The sequence below is a fragment of the Lissotriton helveticus genome, chromosome 8, assembly GCF_964261635.1.
Source record: "Lissotriton helveticus chromosome 8, aLisHel1.1, whole genome shotgun sequence".
In the NCBI taxonomy this organism is placed as follows: domain Eukaryota; kingdom Metazoa; phylum Chordata; class Amphibia; order Caudata; family Salamandridae; genus Lissotriton; species Lissotriton helveticus.
The window spans coordinates 253679035-253702501 of NC_136069.1; the positions used below are offsets into that span (position 1 = coordinate 253679035).

General features: G+C 43.2%; 1 protein-coding gene across 2 annotated transcripts in view; it reads right to left on the reverse strand.

The window, feature by feature from the left end:
• LOC144771586 (matrix metalloproteinase-20-like) overlaps nucleotides 1–23467 on the reverse strand; it is a 252435-nt gene that overhangs the window by 12824 nt on the left and 216144 nt on the right. For both annotated transcript variants that reach the window (XM_078655972.1, XM_078655971.1), the window contains one exon: nucleotides 18023–18126. In XM_078655972.1, coding sequence (XP_078512098.1) covers nucleotides 18056–18126 — 71 coding nt within the window. In that variant the 3' untranslated portion in view covers nucleotides 18023–18055. The remainder of the gene's footprint in view (nucleotides 1–18022; nucleotides 18127–23467) is intronic.

The window sequence follows — 23467 nt, forward strand, 5'->3', positions numbered from 1 at the left end:
TCCTATCACCTGCTACAGAGGCCCATAAATGCAGTTCTCATTAGCACTTACATACACTTGCAAGCACCAGCATGGATACATTTATTGTTACACATTTAATTACAAGTCACCCTATCCCAGTGCTGCTGCGGTATCATTCTCTTGGAGGAAGAAGAGCATGCAAAAGGCCAAAAAACAATGCAAAGACAGAGAATAAGCGTAAGGATTTAAAGGACAAGAATCAAAACTTTGAAAATGTCACAATGTCAAACCCTGACATCCTATTGGCATTTCATTGACACTATATATGACATCCTGTCTGGCATCGAGGATGCCCTTCAGCCAAACACATGTTAACAATTGTATTTTTGAAATACAGTGGCCTTGTAGCACAGCAGGCACTTACTATATTTTCAACAAGCATTGGCAACACCATTTGTTCCAGCATCCGCCGCCAGCTTTCTAGCAATTCTTGTTTAGCTTTGTCATGGTTTTTGGAACATTGTATTGTTTGGAGATAAATCTGGCCCTCGTCAATCTAAACAAACATTTGTTTCAAGCAAAAAGATTTTATTGGTTTAAAAAAAGACATACACATTGCCTGGGTACTCCATGGCACTGAAGGGAACGACCCTGTGTGTGGATGTGTTCATTGTGAAAGGGCTCAAAAACAAAACAAGTGCCAACACTGATCTGTTATTCTCCTTTCAAAAATGGAAGATCGAAACAACAATGTAGCCACAGAAAGTCAATTTCCATCTGAATTAATCAAAGTTTATTTTTCAATCATTGACAAAAATACATACAAAAATACAGTATCACATCCTTTAAAACCTTTTGTGAAGATCACTCATGCTCATCTCATACACATACCATTCCTTTTCCTTACATTCCTACAAATTTAACAAATTTAACATTCACGTCATTTTCAACACCCATTCAACTCACTTATACCACACCAGTTGCGCAATATTCTCAATCACACTTCCCTAACATACAAACAACCAAACCCCCGCCCACTTTCCCACAACAATTTAAAAAAAATTATCACAATTCAATCACAAAAACAATCGAAAATCGGGGCCAAAGATCAAACATGTTTAGAACTATTCAGAACTTTTTGATTCTTTAAATGACATGCACAAAACAATTGGCCACAAAACAAAGGTCAACGCGTTTCGAACCCTTCGAACTACAGGGTTCTCTTTAGGACCAGAAAGCTGTAGAAACAAAAACAAATTACACGTTTCTTTAATCTCTGAGTCATCGCATCACTCCACTCTACCGCTATGCCTCACCCTACAAGGGTGTACCTCTTACCTTGCATTATTATAACCGCCGGATCAGCCGATCCATGCCTCAAACCTACAACATTAAATGCCTGCAACAACAATGTGAATTCATCATGACTAACCTCATGGCCTTAAATGTAAAGTCTCTACAGTTGTAAAAAAGGCTAGATGCTTACGGTTCGTTTTCACGATGAAGAAAAAGGACACACAAATTTCAGGATATATATCTCTCTCTCACACAACTCCCTCCTTGGTTTTGCACTGCAAAGAATGAATCAGAGAATGTGCATGCGGATGAGGATATGTTCGATTTTAATGATGACTGATAGATTTCGCGGAACGTCTAACGGAAGAATCCTACCTTATTTAATTGTGGAGACTGGCTGCTTCGAACCTGTTTGTCACCCGTCTCTGCCGCTTCTCGTTTCCTATGAAGGAGAAGCGAGTGTTATCTTAGTGAGCAATCGGGCTTAGTCCTTCATTTAATTAGTGCCATGCCCCGAAAAACTAACGGCCATATATGCGGCCCCCACTCCTGTGTCAGTATCGCGTCTCCAACTTTTAAACATACCTTGAAAAGCTGGTAACTCCCAAAACTGGAGCCTGGCTGCTCTGTGTCTGTTCGTCAGCCGTCTCTGCCGCTTTTTGTTTCCTATAAAGGGGAACAAGTGTTATCTTAGTGGGCAGACGGGCTAGGTTCCTCGTTTAATCAATACCATGCTCCAGAGTCCTAATGACTATAAATATGGCCCCCGCTCCTATGTCAGTATCGCGTCTCCTATTTAAATCGTACCTTGAAAGCGGTTGACTCGCAAACGGGTACTCTCAAGTAAGGACCATTGTATCTTGCGGTGACTTCCAGCTGAAAGCGGAAGTCATTTTACACGTTCAGTCCTGCCCCCTCCGTGCTCAAGATCTTATGGGAGATGTAGTCAAAAGCATTTTCTTCGTAGGAAATCGAATGGGAGATGTGATTTCATTGATACTGATGATACCTACAAAACCTTTGTAAGGTACTGGACATCACTCAACATAGGCCTTTATCCTGCACGTGCTTCTTCCAACAGACTGCTAATTGTCTCATAGGTTGTATATCTCTGACAATTCATTCAGTCCGTCCACTGCCATATTGAACTTTAAAAATAGCATCGCCTCCCGCCTTGTCAGTTTTAGTTCCAAGTTGCCTCCGCAGTTGTCTAATTCCACCTTAGATATTACAGGCCAAAGGAGATCTTGGACGGTGTGAGAGTTCAACCTCCAGTGGTTGACTAAAGGGGCAGTTAGAACATTTTTGTGTGTCCTCGACTTATGTTCGGTAATCCTGACCCGGATTTCCTGGTTAGTTTTACCCATATAGAGCTTTCTGCAAGGGCACCAAATCCTATATACCACGGTTTTTGATTTGCAATTTGTGAAATCGTGTTTCCAATAAATTGCATTATGGGTGAACAAAGCACCTTCTTGCGTCGAGTCACAAGAACCACAATTCCCACATTTATGGCGTCCTGTTACCGGAGGTTGACCCACAAAATCTCGTATTGTACTCGTCCTCTGCTTTGGCATTGCTGCTCTAACAATTTGGTTTGAAATACTCCTGTATTTTTTTAACGCAAACAGTGGAACAGACATAAGTGACTGGTCTAAGTTCTTCACTAAATGCCAGTTTTGGCAGATGGCCTTTTTCAGCAGATTAGAGTTTGGGCAAAAAGTTGACACACAAACAATTCTTTCTACTGGAGTTTTTTCTTTACATTCCAGTAATGTTTCACATGAGGTCCACCATGCTCTTTTGATTGCTCACTTTAGCAGTTTTTTAGGGTATCCTCGAACTAATAGAGTATCCATTAAATTGTTAGCTTGTAAGATATATTCATCCTTAAACGTACAATTACGCCTAATCCTTAAAAATTGCCCTTATGGCAGATTTTCTTTTAAACTTCTCGGGTGGTTGCTTGAAAATTGCAACGCTTTATTCCTGTATGTAGTCTTCTTAAAAAGTGTTGTCACTAAAGCTCCATCAGCTGCGTAGACTTCAACATCTAGAAAAGCCATTTTTTTGTTTGAATAATTGAGACTTAGGGGCCCATTACGATCGCAGACGGACTTGCGTCAGTCCGCGAGCACTGAGTAGGAGGGAACGTCCGCATGTGCTGCGGCTTTCCTTCATGTGCAATTAGGATGTGACCGCCACCCTGGCGGTCACATCCTCTATTTTAAACATTGCAGCGGGTGCTGCTTGAAGCAGCACCCGCCGCAATGTTAAAAATGAAAGCTGTGCATTTGCATGCACAAAGCGGCAGGCACCGCTCGGTGCCTGTCACTCTGTGCACGCAAATGCAGGGGGTACCATAAGAACCCCCCCCACACCCCCTTCACCCTTGGGGGCCCGCAACGGGCCCCCAAACAAAAATCCGTATGCCTTCGCACGGCGGAAATGCCGCCGTGTGCAAGGCATAGAACTCCAGACATCCTAATATGGCTGGCGGTGTCTAAGAGACACCGCCACCATATTAGGCCTTTTCCGCCGTGGTTGTAAGCCAACCGCGGCGGAAAAGCAGCGGACTGAAACCAGGACCCACCAGCCATCCTAATGTGGCGGTAGGACTTTGGTGGGTCCGCAGAGGATTTTCCGCATCCGCCGGGCCGGAGGTGGCTTCCGCCGGCCCGGAGGATGCGCAAAATCCTCCATCATAATGTGCCCCTAAATTTGATATCTTCCGTTCTACTATTCAACCAGCCATGGAAGGATCCCAGGCTAGCCTCATTTCCTTTCCAAACCATGAAGATATCATCGATAAAGCAAACCCAGCTCCCTATATGTTGACCGAAGGGATTGTTGTTATAAATGAAAGTTTCCTTGTATTTTTCCATGTAGAGTACTGCTAGTTCTGGGGCAAAAGGACACCCCATTGCCAGGCCTTTCACCTGGAAAAAAAAAATCACCATCAAAGTTAAAATAATTTTTCTTCAATGCAAAACTCGCCAAATCTAAAATAAATTCTGTAGGTATTTGTACCGGTTTCATTCTAGTCTACAAGAAGAAGGTCAAGACTGCTATGCCTTCATTTTGGGGTATCTGGGTATATAAGGACACAATGTCCAATGTCACTAAAAGGTGTTCATTTTCCACAAACCGCATTGATTCAAGTTTGTTAATAAAATCTGTTGTATCCTGGAGGAAGGATGGAACTTCCGCCATGAAATGTTTTAAAACGAAGTCCAAAAACTTTAATATGGGTCCAGTAGTGACTCACACCCAGAAACTATGGGTCTTCCCGGTGGGTGGGTTTCATTTTGTACATCTTTGGCAATACATAGAACAACGGGGTTCTAGGGTGTTTGTTCTGCAAGTTTTCATACTCTTTTTTGCCTAAGAAGCCCTTTTCATTGCCTTTTTTCAAAATTTCAAACAGTTCTCCTTGCAATTCCCATGTTGGATCCTTCGGGATTTTCCTGTAGCATTGACGGTCTCCAAGTTGCTTTAGGACTTCTGCTGTATATTATGGGGTTCCCGAAACGACAATGGAGCCCCCTTTATCAGCTTGTTTTATTATTATAGTGGAGTCATTTTTAAGGGTGACGAGCACTTCTTTTTCTTTTTTAGAAATTTTATATTTCACATATTTTTTCTTTTTTTCCATCTCTGCAATTGCAGATAACACTGTTCGCTCAAAAGTGATAACTTCTTTGGGGACTTTATTTGCAGGTGGGCAAAACACAGATTTTTTTCTTAAGTCCTGTTATTTCCATGCACTCAGTTCTAGGATTGTCTATAAAAAATGTCTTTAGCCGAATTTTGCGACAGAACTCTATGGCTTCTGTTTTCATTTTAACAAAATCCATATTTTTTGTAGGCACAAAAGACAGCCCCTTTTCCAGAATCTTTTTTTCTTCAGTGCTCAGGATCCTTTTTGACAGATTGTAAATTGGGCCGACGGTAAACTGTTATAATTCTGCCGTCTTGTTGACATCTCCCATGGTTGGTCGTTGAACCTGGCCCTGCCACGTGGTTTTTGTTGTCCCTTTTCCTAAAAAAGACGATTGTTATTGTTGGAAATTAGACCTTTGGTTTTGATTTGGTCTGTCTCCGTTATTCTCAGTTTCACTCCCACTCGAAGATGAAGAAGTTACAGAGAAGGAAATGAAATAGTTTTTTGATCTTCCTTGAAATTCAGGGAGGTATCTATGGGCCTCTGGTCGTGAGCAAAAATCACTTAGAAGATATGGATAGGCTTTGTCCAAAGAGAACTTTCTCTTGTCCTTCTCAAATGTGTTACCCTTTTGGTTGACAGTGTAATCTTTAAATTCCAGAATTTCTTTTTCAACTTTTTCCAAGAGCGCTTTGCAGTCAGTTTTAGTAGGATTATTTTTAATTTCCGATTCTAGTATTGAAATTTCCTTTAGCTTTTGTTTGGAGATTCTCTGGGCAATTTCAATCGTTAGGACCATCAGGTCTCTACTGCACTTTGTTTCTATGAAACTATAGCCCTTTTTGTATAAGGGGTACTCCGTGAAAATCACGGGAACGTTTCTAATTTGCAAACCACCAGGAATTGTTCCTGCCTTTAGATGTTCAGCAAGGAAATGTCCTTAATCTGAGTAGTTTTTCAGATTCGCTTTGAGTCTTTGCTGAAGCACTCAGTGAAGCTGAAGCAAAAAGGGGAGGGGCATGTATTAATTTTTGAATATGCTCCTTGCTATAAGCAGAAGGAAAGAAAGAAAGAAAGAAAGAAAGAAAGAAAGAAAGAAAGCATGCAAGAAAGCAGGCAAGAAAAAAAGCAAAAAGAAGAAAAGAGAAAGAAAGAGAGAGGAAAAAGGGGACAGAAAGAGAGAAAAGAAGTGGAAGGGAAAAGAAAGAAAGAAAGAAAGAAAGAAGGAAAGAAAGAAAGAAGGAAAGAAAAGGAAATAGAAGAAAAGAATAAGAAAAGGAAAGAGAAAGAGGAGGGAATAGAGAAGGAAGGAAAGAAAGAACGAATGGAAGAAAGAAAGAGAGAGAAAGAAAGAAAGAGAGAGAAAGAGAAAGAAAGAAAGAAAGAAAGAAAGAAAGAAAGAAAGAAAGAAAGAAAGAAAGAAAGAAAGAAAGAAAGGTTAAAAAGAGGAAAACTTGGAACAGTTTCATATGGGCATAAGTTGGTATACTGTGAAAAAGCAGCAGTCACAAAAGCACTATCTTACGTAGGCTGGCCCACTGCCCCATTCTGTATGCTGCAGTGAGCAGAAACACAATAACAGACAAAAGTATTGAGAAAGAAAGAAAGGAAGAAAGAAAGAAAGAAAGAAAGAAAGAAAGAAAGAAAGAAAGAAAGAAAGAAAGAAAGAAAGAAAGAAAGAAAGAATGCAAGAAAGAAAGAAAGAAAGCAGGCAAGAAAGAAAGCAAAAAGAAGAAAAGAGAGAGAAAGAAAGAGAGAGGAAAAAAGGGAAAGAAAGAGAGGAAAGAAGTGGAAGGGAATAGAAAGAAAGAAAGAAGGAAGGAAGGAAAGGAAAGGAAATAGAAGACAAAAGCACTGGCTTAAGTAGGCTGGCCCACTGCCCCATTCTGTATACTGCAGTGAGCAGAAACACAAGGACAGACAAATGTATTAAGAGGTGGCTGAAAGTCCCTATAGGTAAGTATCCCACACACATTTTAGTAAAATCAAAAGGTCTTGCCTAACGCCAGGCCATAAATAAAACATTGACAAGGTCATGAATGCATCTCTCAATTCAGTCAACCAGTCTATGGACAAGTTAGCAGGGAATTCCGTGGAGCCAGAATGTTACACAATAGTGGGTTCTCGAATAAATTAAGGGCAATTTATTATATGGAGCAAGCATTTCTCATGCAAAACAAAAGAAGAGTGTCATATGCAAAAGTGTCTATGTAGAGACACAGCGGCAAATACTGTGAAAAGGACTATAGAAAGATACCCTCTTATTGACACATTGGAAACCTTGAAGGGTTTTATAGGAAGCCCTCACTCACCAACCTGGTTGGTGACATGCTTCATCATCGGGCCCACCAGGAGAAGCCGAGTGCCTCCCTGGTGTGCTACAACGCCAGATTACTGCGGAGCTGGATTTTGTGACAGTGGTGTGAAAAGTGATGTTAAAAAAGTCTAAAGCTGTACCAATCACAATGATTTATTTACTGGTCAGTTTAGACATGGTTAAAAAAGAGTATGTGTGGAATAACTACCACAAATTATGATGGGAGTTTCCACTTAAAGTGGGGTCAACATGTTTCTGCCCTATCTAAGTGTAAGCATTACGTGGGCATTCGTCAGGACCGTGTAGCGTGTACCTTGGCGGTATGGGCGCGCTAAGGCCCACCCTAACCAAAGGACGTGAAAGTTAAAAGCTGTTTTATGTGTAAAAAGGTGCAAAACAGAACACAAACCACAAGCTGTGGGATTTACCATCACTCAGAGGAACCTGTGTAATTTGTGTAGTAAAAGATCCTCGGCTTCTCCTGGTGGGCCCGATGATGAAGCATGTCACCAACCAGGTTGGTGAGTGAGGGCTTCCTATAAAACCCTTCAAGGTTTCCAATGTGTCAATAAGAGGGTATCTTTCTATAGTCCTTTTCACAGTCTTTGCCGCTGTGTCTCTACATAGACACTTTTGCATACGACACTCTTCTTCTGTTTTGCATACGTAACCCGGGGGAACAAGAGTGCCTTACACCCTCTCTCTCTCTGATTGTTTCATAGCAAGCATTTCTCAGCCACAAAATGCAGTACAACAGCTGTCTGCAAATAGTCTGTCAAGTAGATTCATTTCAGGGTTCCACCTATGACTCTAGGAGGGTTGTTGTGCTAGTGGGAGGTACTATTTATGCCGCTTTTGTAGACTTAAATTCTGCCTTCGATCTAGTGTCTCGCACGAAACTCTGGTGGGTGCTTGCTGATCTTTTATCTTTAGTAGTGCCTCAATATTTAACCTACATTATCTTAGGTTCTTAACGAGAAGTTTTTATTTGGCAAACTTTCCTTGAAATAAGATGCTACAGTGGTTTAGGATACCGACTTGCATGGAAAGTGTTGCCTCTGCTTTTCCTATATGAACGAATGTTGAATGCCTGACTCAATATGGGTAGGAGTGTTCTGCTTAACTCAGATACTCTGTCCATCACCACCCCCTTTTTGAAATGACTCAATATGGATGCCTGTTTCTATTTTCACCTAGCAGAGTTGAATAGTCGTTCCATGAATATGCTAGCCCATTAAACATTTTGTATCATGCCTTAAAACTTCTGGTGACTACATAGATTTAGCTCTTCATCCCTCTCGTGAATCCTTTTATCTGTCTCTTTTTTTCCCCCTCTCCTCTTCTCTCACACCCTCCCCGATATCGCCGGTTCTCTTGCTGAGTCTACCAGTCTTGCTTTGTCCCTTTCCCTCTGCCCCCTCACTTCTGCTCTGTTTCTCTCTCGCTCTTTGGCTCTCTAACGTCTTCTCTCTCTTTAACTATCCGCCTCGCTCTAATTAATTGCATCTTTCCTTATACTAATTCCCACTAATCCTGTTTGGGTTTCGGAGTAGCGTGCTATTCAGCAAAAAGCACTTCAACACCTCATCAGGGGTAGCAAGCACTATATAAATGCAAACCCTTTCCCTCTTCTATCCCTCCACTATCCTTCTCCATCCAAATAACTGACTAACATATCCATCACTCAAATTACTTTCATATTTTACTATACAAATTCACCACTAATCCTTCATGGGTTCAGGAGTAGCGTGCTACTCACCAAAAAAGCGATTCAACGCCTCGTCAGGGGTAGTAAGCTCTATATAAATGCAATTACAATACACTACAATAAGTACTCCATCCTTCCCAGCAAATCAGAATGGGCGTAATACAATTAAATCTTTTGGTGAGTACCTTCCAATAAAACATATATAATGGTGTTTCATTATGCATTAGGCGTGCATAATACCCAGCATGTTTTCTTGTCTGTGAACTGTCTTGCCCTTCTCTCTTGAACAGGGGCCTGCCCTCACTTATTGGAACACGTGTACATGCATGAATATCTGGATGTATGTTGTCAGAAATGTTGCTTATGTACCATGATGTGGCCATCTGTGAATTCCATGTTGGTGACTAGATGTATGCATTGTTACCATTATTCATGATCTATCTATAAGAAGCCACTTCTATTTAGGAACAAGAATACAAGAGAGTACACATCACTACTTGCAATACAGAAGAGACTGCAACTTGACCACTGAAGGTCGATTATCAGTGTCTGCCCTACACTGATGGAGTTTTAATGAAAAAAGCAGCTAAAGAGTGTGAGTGTACTAATTTGTGTCTTACTGCATAACATTGCAGAGAACGTTTGATGATGGCAGAACAGCAGATTTATATTACAAGCATACCATGGCGCTAATTTCGGAGGTTACCATCACATAAATTGTGCCGATAAAAAATAAATCATTCATTTTTTTACATGAGTTTCTTCTAGTCAGAGAAAATTAATGTACAAAAGGCCACTGTTTTAATTAGTCTATGTGTATTAGCTATAGCATGTAGAATGTTATTACCTCATGGATTGTCATGAGGCATTCCAGCTTAGGATGTGCTGTTGTTGAGACCTGTCGGTGGATGCATTGAATAAAGATCCTTAGGATTTACTTCGACTGTGGCTTTTTATCAGCCACTCTCTTTAGTAAACACTTGTTATGTTTATATATTATGCTCTTAATACACAATTAAGGTGCAAGCAGCGCAGTGCTCACGATATACAAGCATTTAGAAATTCTTTTTTTTCTTTTAAATATATTTTTATTGTTTTTTTTTCCTTACATAGACCGGGTACACATATGTATGTATGTATGTATAGCATACTTGTTAAGCGCGACTGTCACCCGACGGGTATCCTGGCGCTGTGATCTTTCTAGGTCTGTACGCATAACGCATTACTGTGACAGCTGGCTACAATGTCCTTGGAAAAAGAAAAGTTTTTAATCCCTTTTTGAAAGAGGAGAAGTCTCCTAAGCTTCGGAGGGACAGTGGCAACGCATTCCATGCCCTAGATGCAGTGTAGCCTAAAGAACGGCCACCCATCCGTATTCTCCGGATCTTAGGGACTGTCACTAAGTAAGCCGAGGCAGAACGAAGAGATCTGGTAGGGGTATACCAGCGGAACAGTTCCTGCAGGGAAGTCGGACCCGAACCCTGAAGAGCCCGAAAGACCAAACACAGGGCCTTAAATTCAACACGCTGGGGAATGGGTAGCCAATGAAGATCCCTGAGTGCGGCTGAAGAGGAATCAAGGCGCCGCCGGGAAAGTGCCAGTTTAGCAGCAGAGTTTTGGACCCGCTGCAATTTGCCCAATAAGGTGACGGGGGCCCCCAGAAGTAGTGCATTGCAGTAATCAAGTCTGCTCAAGATGATACTCCGCACTACTTCTGGTCTGGCATGGGGAGGGAGCAGTGGAAGGATCTTCCGTAAGGTGCGCAACAGCATCATGCAAGTAGACACTGTTTTGTTTACGAAGCCATCCAGTTGTAAATTGGATTCCATAAACATACACGGGTTCATATGCTCTTTCTGGCGCATAGATCACTGTGCCTGTACACCATACATGAAATCACTGGAGCATTGAAAGTTTTTCACTCAGTTTATATTTAAAATTAAATCATCCAATCCGGTTTGAGATTTCCAAAGTGTGTCAATCAGTCTACAACCTAAGATGTGTCATGGACGTTTTGGCCAACAGTAACCTAATGCGTCTCATGACTATGCCATCTGTCTCAATGATCTCTCGCCATTTATTCTTATCGTAATTCACAAAATGTGCAATGAATCTTCTTAGGTGATTTCCTGTTCCTTATTCTATGAGGTGAACCTCAATTAAGCTAGGAATTCGTTTTCCTTCGGAGTAAGTCATATTCCACAGCCACAGCCCTTCTTCGTGGCGTCTCTCAGTGAAGGAGCAGGAGACATAAAACAAAAGTGATGAAGATGGGGAGACAGAAGCTGAATATGTCTGACTTTGACAGAACGCTGATCATTGACTTTGACAGAACGCTGATCATTGAAAGCACAGGCAACATTATTCCTAATTTCTTCTGGAAGTACCTCTGTAGCAATGTTACACTTTATTTGTAAATAATATACTGCACAAATCTGATAAATTGTAAACATTTATTTTGAAAAGTGCCTTCTAGGTCCTGGCGGTATAACCAGCCCCATCCCCTGGCTACACTATCTGGCCTCCCCCAAGACTCAGATGAGAGCTTGAGGCACCGACGGAGAGTGCGGGGCCTCGTAATACCTGAGCAAGGTCCAGGTGAGGTGAGGTCAATCCCCCTACCATGAAGGAAATCCTACTTTCCAAATAACATGGAGGGTTAATGTTCCTGGTTGATACAGGTTGTATCGTATTCAACCGTTTCTTTCATTAATCCACGTTTGTGGTGGTGGCGTTTTTGATTTATTTCACCGTTTATCTAATATTGAGTGCAACCAAGTAAAGAACAGAGGCCCTGATGAAAGCCAGGGGACAGGTTGCCCGATAGGCAGAAACATGTTGGCCCATTACCAGACAGATATTTGTTGACTGTCTTTCTTGCACTGTTCTAGTTTTTAATTAGGAGATGTTGTTCGGCCGCAGAATAAAATTTCTAAAAGGAGGACACACCATCCTATTTTAATCCACTATATTGTTTTGGTTGCACTAGAATTTATTAAACCATCAAAGATTAGCAATCAGATGGCGGCTCATTTGTGTTGGTGGACCAAATCCTAGACCAGCAACGAATGGTGTGGCTCTTTATGTCCCAATGATCAGGGGACTAGCCCAACTCACACCTGGGTATGGCCAGATGATAGGACTGATCACAAAGTCAATTTGATGGTAACCCATTGCTTAAAGGTATGGATTTTTTAAACCAACTTCCAAATGACCTATAAAGTGTCTGTGTTTCCTTTAACATAGTATTCACCCTTGTCTTAATAAACTGTCTTTATGTGACTCATGCACTCTGAGATCTTGGTTACTCGGTAGGACAGCTCAGCTACATCATAGTAGCTGTCAGACCCCCTGTGTTCTTGTGTTATATACACTATCTTACCACCCACTCTAACCCTTTAGCAGCTCCATCTTACTGTTCTTGCTAACCCCAACTGCACCACCCCATGGCTGCATAGCACTATGACTTACCATAACCCCTACACCTCGTGCCCTGAGCACTACAAACAATCACTGCACAGCGTAACACTCTTTGCACTTGAGTCAAAGCAAAATGTGTCTGTTCGAATGGTTACTGGAATGGAGGAGTAAGCCAAAAAGACATGTACGTCTTCCAGTTGGCAGAAACAGTTCTAATAAGAAATAAAGGATCACTTGAGCAAAACACAAAGAAGTATCAGGAGCTGAGACTGCTCTGTCAAGGGGCAGAGCAGAAGAGGCCATGGAGTCCAGTATTATGGCAGACTGGCATAAAAGTAGAAACCTGAGATAAATAAAAAAACATTCAAAAGGGATACTGATATAAATGAATGCATTTCAGGCGAACAGCCCACCAACAAAAACAAATTGGAACTGTTAGGATACAATTCCTTTTGACTTGGAACTCCATAAATAAAGGAGAATAGACAATAGACAAACGCGAATGGGTGACCATAATGGATTGGAATAGGTTGAATACTTCTAGGATAAGTGTAAAGAAAAAAAAGTACCTGCCTACCTCACATAGGAGATAATGGAGGACAACATAGCTGGGCTGGAGAAGATTGTCAATGGCAGCATGGTGTCCCACAAGCATGCTGCCACGGTTCTCCATGTCTTGACTTGAAGGAGAGATAGAACACAGGAAAGCATTGGGGTACAGGTGATGTCAAAGTCTGCCTGAGTGTGGTGCATAAGACCTGACTGGCGTGTGAGCTGCGATGACTACAAACAAGTCTGGTGCCCTGCAGCAATGCATGCACAGAAAGGAAAGACTACACCTCCGCCATTTATTTCTGGATCAATACAGCACCAATACCTGAGAGGATTGGTAAGGGAGGGGGGTGAATCAGATGGATAGAGCTGTACTGTCCTTGGCCCCAAAATTGTGACATCTGAGACATAACTACTGTTGCTCAAGTTGCGAAGCCTGAATGTGAAAAGGTGATCCTGCCTTCTGCTTGCTGCCTCTCCACTATCTTTTGGCTGATGGTGAGGCTAGACTCTGTGAAAGTACTCAAGACTCTGCACAAATCCCTTCCCTGATACTATCCACCTTCCTGTCCCACTTTGCTGACCCGATCTCCCATTGAGATGACCGAACCTTCTTCCTGAAAACATGTTGAATGTCAGGGAGGTTACAGTGTTGTGGGAGATCTATAGGGGCGATGACTGCTTTTCTTCCAGGCCATCTACTCCATCAATAATTGCAGTCCTCTGCAGCTGTTGACATCTGATGTATTAAACTTCCCAATGTTTTCCTATGGAACAGCCATCCCTGCTACAGTGATAATCACTTTGAGATGCTAGTCATTGTAAAGACATGTTCAACATTAACATTTAAATGTCTTACTTTTAACTATCATGCCTCCTTCCTTAATGGGATGTAAACATTACTTGAGGGTGTCTGATAGATATTTAAAAGGAGTGTTTACGATCTGTCAAAAGGGTTATTTTGTAGGGGTGGGAGGACATATCCGTTCCGCCCATGGAATGTGCGGAGTTTGCCCCTTCCGCAATGAAGGAGGAGAAATGGGGCAAATGTCCGCACACTCGGGGGCATAACAGATGTTGGCCGCCCGCCTCCCCCCTGCCTCCTGCCTGCCTCCCGCCCGCAGTATTAAATTACATTAAAAACCCTAAAATAAGATTTAAATAAAACGTACCTTATCGCGGGTGCATCCTTGTCCATCGTGCCTTCTTCTTGGAACTGTGCATGCGCGGAAGCCTGCGCACGCGTATTCCTGGCTAGGAATGCGCATGAACTAATACAGTGCCCACCCCTGACTAGGGGGGAGCGTCCCCAAGCACAACGTAGGGTGACCAAATAGGTCTTATTCCATAAATGAAGTTGATCAAAACACCATCGTGTTGTTCAAAGTTGTCCGGTTTATTAAACACATTCAAAGTTCATGGTTTAATCCTCAGTGACTAAGTGACTAAGTAGTCAATGTATTATCCAAATCATAGTAACAAAGTTATGACAACTCCCGGGTGGTGCTCTGGTAGTTATGGACACCACCTTTTATGAAGAACAAATTGAGGTTCACATCACGGATACTAACATTTACGATGCTCTCCCAGGGGACCCCACTGTTGACTACACCACAAACTTGATTCAAATCATTAACCAGGCATTTAATAATGGCACGATTGATGACAAAACTCGACGATACTTGACACCTAACAACCCGAAACCCCCGGTGTTGTACATGCTACCCAAGATTCACAAGCATCCCACCAGACCTCCATTTCGCCCCATTGTATCCACCAAGGGCAGTATACATGAAAAGACTGGTAAATTCTTAGATAAATACTTCCAACCTTTCGTTTTGAATACCAAATCACGTGACACCACAGACTTCCTTTTGAAATTGGCACCCACCATGGATGAATTGAAAGACACTTATTTGATCATGTGCACAGTAGACGTCTGTGCTCTTTATAATTCCATCCCCCATGATTGGGGCATTGAAGCTGTGGAACAGGTTCTATCCTGTGGATTTTTCGCTGTCAGGCCAGGCAGCGACCTTCTCTGAGCACACTACAGAACTTTACCTGTACAATACTTCAGCATTACCATTGGGGCTGTGCGAGTTCCTCTACATACTAGGAATGCGCATGCACAGGCTCCCGTGCATGCGCAGTTCCAAGAAGAAGGTGCGATGGACAAGGATGTGCCCGCGATAAGGTAAGTTTTATTTAAATCTTATTTTAGGCTTTTTAATGTAATTTAATACTGCTGGCGGGAGGCGGGCTGCGGGCGGGCGTCGCGTAACGGAAATATGCGGAGAGGCACGGAGATTGGTTCAATCTCCGTGCCTCTCCGCGTAAGTCCCTTATGCGACTTCCGCCCACCCCTATTATTTTGAAAGGTTGAATATGTAGGCTACTGGTGGCAGTTCTGCAGTCATGTTTGCAATGTCACTGCAATGAATGGCAAAATTAGTACTGTAGCCCACTGGTGATGCTTGACATGCAGGCCTAGGCACTCTGTGCGTACCATATACTAGGGACATATGGGTAAGTTAAATAGGCCTATCAGGAGTATACCAATTTTACCATGTTGAAAGGAGGAGCACAGGTACTTTACAACTGATTGACAGGGGTAAAGTGCACAAAGTTGTATAGCAAGCAAAAATATCAGGCTTGGCAAAAACATTTAGGGTGACCCTTTAGAAAGGGAAACTTCCAACACCATCTACCTGAGAATAGACTGCTATATATTTCTTTGTTAGGGGACCAAAGTCTAGATCACATCTTCGAGAGAGGGGGAATGTTCATGATCAGATGGCCAAAGATCTCAACTTCCTCTTTAACCACCTCCTCTTCCAGTACTTCTAACTCATGATCAGAGAACATATTCTTTTCTGTCAACTGACAGATGATGTTGACAAGTTGGCTTGATGTTGCACAGAATGTACTCTGGCTGCCTGGATGATGGTACTGCATCCATTCTGTTGAATTTAGCTTTAAAACATGTAGACAAAATTGTCACGTCCTTGTGCATGTTGTGTGTGTGCAAAATTAGGCTACAGGACACCTCTCAGGGTGCCCTGTCCTTCAGCTAGTTGCTAGCACGTAATCATGTATCACTGTCTACATGGAATACACAAACCCTAACAGCAGATCCATTCACAGCCGTTTGACCCAGGACACTGGCAGAAGGCGCAGATGGTTGGGACAAATAAATGCAAACTTTCTAAAGGTTTTGGCTACAAAGAGGGGTGTGGCCCTATCGCACTCAGCTAGAATGGGCTGGTAAATACTGAAAACACAAAACATTTAGCTGACTGTTTTAGTGCTGTTATTTATTTAAACAGACTACGACCAAACTCTAAAATGTTTTGGTCTACATAATTGAATATGTCAATTCTTTAAACAAATTTCACATTGAGTCATTTTGTCCAATTCACAAACGACAGATATGCACAACACTGTGTTTTTTTAAACATACAAACTAACACAACATCTCAAACAATGAATACAAATAATATGAGACTGCACAATACAAATAATTAGAAGTGTTCCAGTCAGTATCAAAACAGTTACCCGCATTTCATTTCATAAAGTGTTAGTAGAATATATTAGGGTTACTGGCCAGAGGGGACAAACATTTTAGTGCAACACGGGGTTTATACATTTGAAAAACCTTGTTCCCTTCATTGCTAATCTATTTCGTAAAACAACTCTTTCCCCAATGGTGAACTCACTACTCTAAATATAACAGGGAAACCTCAAGACTGATGGGGCGCAGAACCACTCTTCTATGGAAGTGGTCCTGCTCTGCCAACTTTAGATGACCCTCAGAGTACCCAGTGTGCCAAGAAGGAAGCCACTACATATTTAGATCACTTACATTAAGAAATGTAAATGCCATTAATTTAAGGGTTGTCATTTTAGCATTGTCCAGCAAGCCCTATGCTGAATGGCTGCTTTGCGTTCTCACAGCATAGAAGCATAGAAGATTGAATTGAAACCAGTGCTGGCCGGTGAATTTTGAAAGTGGTGAGATGTAAAATTTAGTCGACTGACATAGGGCGGGGGTTTTCCCACTGACATTTCATTTAAAAAATAGCCGACAAATTGTGCATTTTACTGCAAAGTTTTAGTTACAAAATTGCTTGTTCCATTGCTGTCTGAGATTTATGCATCTCCCAACAGACTGTTGTCTGGGAAACTCAGCTAAAAGTGTGATAATACCAATTATCAGGGGTACGCACCTTCAGCCCCAACATTTTAATATTCCTCCTCTCCATTTAAATTACGTTAACCTACCTGCAATGTAAATACTATATGGAAACCTTGCACCAAGCAAGGCGGTTTGCAGGCAGCAAATGAACACACGGGCACAGACCACATCAGCAGGTACAATGGTGAGTTTATTCACATCATAAACTGGTCCACATAACGTGTTTCAGTCGCCGACCTGCGGCCTTGATCACATGAACACGCTACCATAGTGCAAGGGTGCCTGCATTGAGGGGAGTGATTGTTTATGTGCAGGAAGGTGTCCCTTCCTGCACATAAACAATGTGAAATGGCGATTTGAACTTCTATATGTGCTAATTAATGCAGCACACAAAGAAGTTGCAAAACGTCTTTTTTTTAATGGTTGTTTATTTGCAGGAGGGTGTTCCATCCTGCACATAAACAATCACACGCCTTTTCTGTTTCCATGTGTGCTGCACAACGCAGCACACATGGAAACAGCTAAAAACAGGAGAAATTAAACATTTCTCCTTGTATAGACAGGGCTAAGACCAGGTTTTCCCTGGTCTTAATTTTGGTGCTGCCCCATATTTACACCACCCGTATAAACATGGGACAGCGTCAAAATCAATGGGTTTTGCAGAGGAACGCCCACCGCAAACCCCATTACCCTTCCCTTTCATGCTAAGGATAGCATGAAAGGGTGCCTTATTTACAAGGCAGCATTAAGCCACCTTAAGTAGGTTAATGCTGCCTTGTAAATAAGGCGAAACACATATCACCACTACAATGTCTTTAAAAGTGATGGTGTGGTGGCGGTATGGGTTTGTAAATATGCCCCTTAGTTTAGTGTTTTGTGTTAATACATTAATACATCAACACATACCTTCTGATTCAAATGCTGCATTAACTGTATTATTCATCCCGGGGAAATCATCCTTAATTTGTTTTGGATATTCCATTTCCATGACGTTAGTAACTTCATCATATCTAGTACAAAAGGAGAGATGTGCACTGTAATTTGAAAATAGTGCAATACATATGTGACAACATGCATACCCTTACCAGATTTGGAAACATACAATGAAACAAAATGAAAATGTTTTGTAAGACTTGACTCTCTTTGAAAGGTCACCCTAAGTTTTTGTTTGCCTTCCTCCTCCTGTTTTCTGAATTTCGTTTTGTTGCTAATAGGATTCTACATACTTTACCGCAACTAAAGAGCTTGTGCTCATGACTTAAAACATGGTTTGATTGCCCGCTCCGATTGGCACATTTAATTTACTTACAAGTCCCTAGTAAATTGTTACAACATATACCCATGGCATATACATTGAAACCTACTAGTGGGCCTACAGCACTTATTGTGCCACAAACTTAAATAGCCCTTTCAAACATGTCTCAGACTTGTCATTGCAGCCTGTAGTGCAGAGTTAAACTGCCATTTCAACCTGGCAAAATAAATCTTTTGCCAGGACTTAACATTAAATGCACAAGAGTAGGGTGGATTTTATTTAGCAAGTAGGACATGGGTTAAAGTTTTACATGGTCTAGAAGTGAAATGATCCTACATTCGTTTTTCACAACTATAAGGCTTATCTCTTTCATTGGAACATTGGGTTACCTTGTTACATGTAATAAGCGCTAATGTTTGTTTTGGAGCCGGTTGAAATGTCAAATGAATTGTAATTTAAAATCCATTTAATGGTAAAGTCCGATTTTAGATTACAATTTTGAAAATTTAGTAAGTTGGAATGTTCCTCCCCTAAACTTTTTATAGGTTTCCGTTTGCCTGGGTCTGTTAATTCCTCCCGGATCAGGAATGCGTATTGGGCACCAACAGTGAGCAATAGGACCTTGGTGTAGCTGGGAGAGGATCATCCTGACAGAATGGGAGGAATTAAGCTGTCCCTTGCCCCACTAACATTTCAAAGGAGCTACCTAAGCCCACTCACAAAGAACTTGACAGCAGGCTATTGTCACCACAGACATCTTAGAACCTGGGAAGGGAGGAAGAACATTCTACAACCATCTGTGGGCGGGGGGGGGATTCCGAAGGTTTCTTCCACTTCAAAGCTGGCTTCTGATATAAACAGGGGACCCTCAGACCGACTCTTCCATACACTCCTGGACATGCAGAAGACTACAGAAGTACTGCCTTGAACTCCAGAGGGCTGCCTTGTTTCACAGAGGACTGCCCTGCCACTTGAGGTCTGCCTTGTTTCACAGAGTACTGCCCTCCTGCTGGTTAAGGACTGCCCTGCTGCTTGAGGTTTTCTTTGCTTGAAGGAGAGAGGACCATATCCTGGAGCCCAGTACTACCGGAGTGACTTTAAGGGTCAGTTGGCTGACCTCTTGTTCAGAGCTACTTGGACACAAACTGTTCCAGACGCCTCCCAGCAGCTGCCCAGCTGTCCTGCTGTGACTGGGCTTGCCTGAACTTGCAATTAGCCCTGTCTTAGCTTTGCTGGCCTCTGCTAGAGTGAGCCTCTGATCCACAATAGGCACCACCCAGGTTTTGGGCCCTTGGTTGATATAAGATTGCACTCTTCTGAGGAAGGATGGGAAATCCTGAAGTTTTGGGTTCCTTGCGACTGAGAACCAGATAACCGCAAGTGGTGATTTGTGCTTTTGGGTGCTATACTTTACCTACATTTGTGAAAGTGTATATCTCCAGTTCTACTGATTGGATATTTTTGTTTTTTGTCTTGTTTTATATATTAACGCCCTACTCTATATTTCTAAGTTGGTTTAGGATTTTTCTTGTCTTAGGTTTTCAATTTATTATTGTTTGTGCGCTGCATAACTACTTTATACATTGCCTTCAAGTTAGGTCTGACTGCTTTTATGCCAGTCTACAAGAGGGCTAAGCACAGGTTAATGTTGTGACTTTTGTGGTTCACCCTAGCAGGGATTGTAGTTGTTTGAGAAAGCTTCACACACCCCGCAACCAAAAATCAAATTTCTCATATGTTTAACATGCCAGATTAGCATTGTTCTCTCTCAATACAATTAATATGCCCTACTCCAAAGGGGGAAGTTACCTTCCAGAAAGTAATAATCTCAGCAGCCAATGAAACAAGTGTTGCCAAAGCCAATGGGTAAGGTTTTTCTGTGTTAATGCTTTCACACAGGTATGCATACATGTCTGCATGAATTAGCACTCTTAAGAAAGACCTATTGGCTTTGCTAATGCTTGTTCATACAATGTGTTAAAACACACTTTCGATATTCCTAAATGCAGAAAGTAACAGATGTTACATTGCTCATTAATGGTGCTCCATTGCTGACCTCGGTAGTATGGAAGCCCAATTTTGCCTGCCAGTGTTTGAACTTTGCTGATGTCAGTGTCTCATATAAACGTCTTTAACACATTGATTTAGAAAAAAGTACCCAGAAGTGATCTCATATAAAGGTATTCCCCTAACATAGTAGTCTTGCAGTTCAAGCTGCTTGCTCAGTTTTTTGTTTTTCTCAGGCCTCTCACACTTAAATTGTTAGAATGGGAATGTATTTTCCGAGTTCATATTTATTCACACACGGAAATTAAGCTCTCCTGGGATACATTTATAGAGAATCTATTGTATGCAAATCTTAATCTTTTTATCATTTCTCCAAAATCCCATTATTATAGTAGTGTTATATAATTTGACAGTATTTAAAACGTTGATTTCGGATTATTTTGTGTTATTAGGTTTTGACTGCAAGTGCGCACGTAGTGCGCATATGCTAAAAAACCTCTTGAGTTCTATGTCGGATCGATGACCCGCCTCTGTCTCTCATTGGCTAGCTCCATAAATGGAGGCTAGCCATTGGGAGACAGAGGCTGTCAATCACGCTTTCTCGGGGAAAACGCGATTCGGGGGCGTTTCTCCGGCTTTTTTTAAGCCCCGCCCCTTTGTCCCGGGCCGCGCTGTGATTGGCTGCCGGCCCGGGACCTGACTTGTAGGCAAAGCTGTCCCAGCAAATTTCAATAAATGAAGCTCATGTCCCAGTTTTTAGAGGGTCAGCTGGAAACGGTGGGAAGTATCTGTTAGCTGCTGTTATAAGTCAATTTAATTAACAGGCATGCTACTGGCTTTAAAAAAAAAAAGCATTTTATGTACGTTTTTACTTCTGTATTTCTCTGCTTAAGGAGCAATTCTGTGCGCAAGTAAAATTGTAGTCCTTGTATTTTTGGGAAATGTCTCGGATTTTGGCTTTAACATGCTGGTCACCCTACCCGGTGCCCTCTCCCTTCAGGTGCACCACTGATCCCCGCCGGGCCCCCGCCCCGGGCAGCCGCGGCCGGGAGCTCCATCCACTCCCTGCCATTTTCGGCGAAAAAGAAAAGCTTTCCCGAGGAGCCGGTCCGGACCCTACTCCCGCCTCAGACAGCAGCAGCAGGCCGGGCGGGTGGGGGAGGGGAGGAGAGCGGGCGGCGGATGTATGATGTTATAACGCATACTTTTACTCCGCAGACCATTACAACGCGACTTTTACTCCGCATACCGTTACAACGCATAGCGCCTTGGGGCGCTGGATAGTGGTAAGTATAATTTACTATTCTAACTCCAGTCCCCGTGGACCCTAGGGAAGGTGTTGGATAGTAAATTATACTTATTCCCTATCCTAGAGCGCCCCCCAGCGCAATGCGTTGTAATGGTATGCGGAGTAATGGTCGCGTTGTAATGGGTCTGCGGAGTAAAAGATCCGTTGTAACGGGTGTATACCGCGGGCGGCGCTTGACTGCACCGCGGCGTCGGCTGCAGGAGGAGGAGGCGGGGTGGCCCCGGGACTCTGACTGGCCGCCCAGGGAGTGTGGGGCCCGCTGGAGAGAACCGAGCTCCGTCTGCTGGACCGGAGAACGCCGATCCGGGGCTGCGAGGAGCTAGGGACGAGGGATCCGAGCGGTGGCCGGAGGACGGGACTTTTGTGCGCCTTCCGCCTGGGGTTCCCGGCCCTGCCTGGCCGTTGTTCACCCTCAGCGCTGCCCCCGGGGAGACGGGACTGTCCCGCGGTGTGAGGTGAGTGATCGAGGCCCAGCCCCCCCTCCAGGGGTCCGGCGGTAGAGATCCGAGGGTTCACCCCTTTGGCTGGTGAAGCTCCCCTGACTCCTCTCCCCTTGTCCTGTGCACGCCACGGCCCCTTGGACACCCCCACCCACTGTTGTGGGGCCTCCCCGGGCAGAGCAGGGCTGCTTCTGCCTGGCACCGCCGCGGGCAGGAACCGCAGAAATGGCTGCAGGCTTGGAGCTGGTGACCGAGACACGACCACATTTCATTGCACAGAAAATTGTACGAAAACTGAGGAAACGAAGTGCTGAAACCGGGTTTTGATGACTATAGTTGTTCAAAGGTGTAAACTATTCCGGACACTAAAGTGTTCCGTAAACTTGGTCGGCAGGCAGGACGTTGTTTGTGCGTTCTTTGAAGTGGAGACCTGACAGCACGTTTCCTCCCCCTTCGTTATGTCCTGTCTGGATACACTTCCATCTCACTGTGCATTCTCCTTTTAGTATAATGCGTGCCTCCTCCATGTTTCCTTTCACTTTTATATCTTAATTATCTTCCGTCGTTATCAATTCCTATTCTGCTGACCTTACCCTTTCAGCATTCGCCTGTCCTCTTCTGGCTCCAAAGCTGCCCTTGCCTCCTGGGCTTTCAGGTGCCCTTACTTTGTGTCTTCTGCAGCCCTTACCCTTTCTGCCGACGTTAACCTTTGTGTATTCTACTGCATTTACCCTGTGTCTTCTGCTGCCTTCGCCCTTTGTGCCTTCTGCTGCCCATACCCTGTTTGTCTTTGATGCCCTTAACCTGTTTGTCTTTGCTGTCCTTACCGTGTGTGTCTTTGCTGTCCTTACCGTGTGTGTCTTTGCTGTCCTTACCGTGTGTGTCTTCTGCTGTCCTTACCGTGTGTGTCTTCTGCTGCTCTTACCGTGTGTGTCTTCTGCTGCCCTTACCGTGTGTGTCTTCTGCTGCCCTTACCGTGTGTGTCTTCTGCTGCCCTTACCGTGTGTGTCTTCTGCTGCCCTTACTGTGTGTGCCTTCTGCTGCCCTTGGTGTCTTCTAGTGCAATTAACCTATGTGTCTTCTGCTTCCCTTGCCCTATGTGTCTTCTGCTTCCCTTGCCCTATGTGTCTTCTGCTTCCCTTGCCCTATGTGTCTTCTGCTTCCCTTGCCCTATGTGTCTTCTGCTGTCCTTGCCCTATGTGCCTTCTGCTGCTCTCACCCCGTGTCTTCTGCTGCTCTCACCCTCTGTGTGTGTCTTCTGCTGCTCTCACCCCGTGTCTTCTGCTGCTCTCACCCCGTGTCTTCTGCTGCTCTCACCCCGTGTCTTCTGCTGCTCTCAC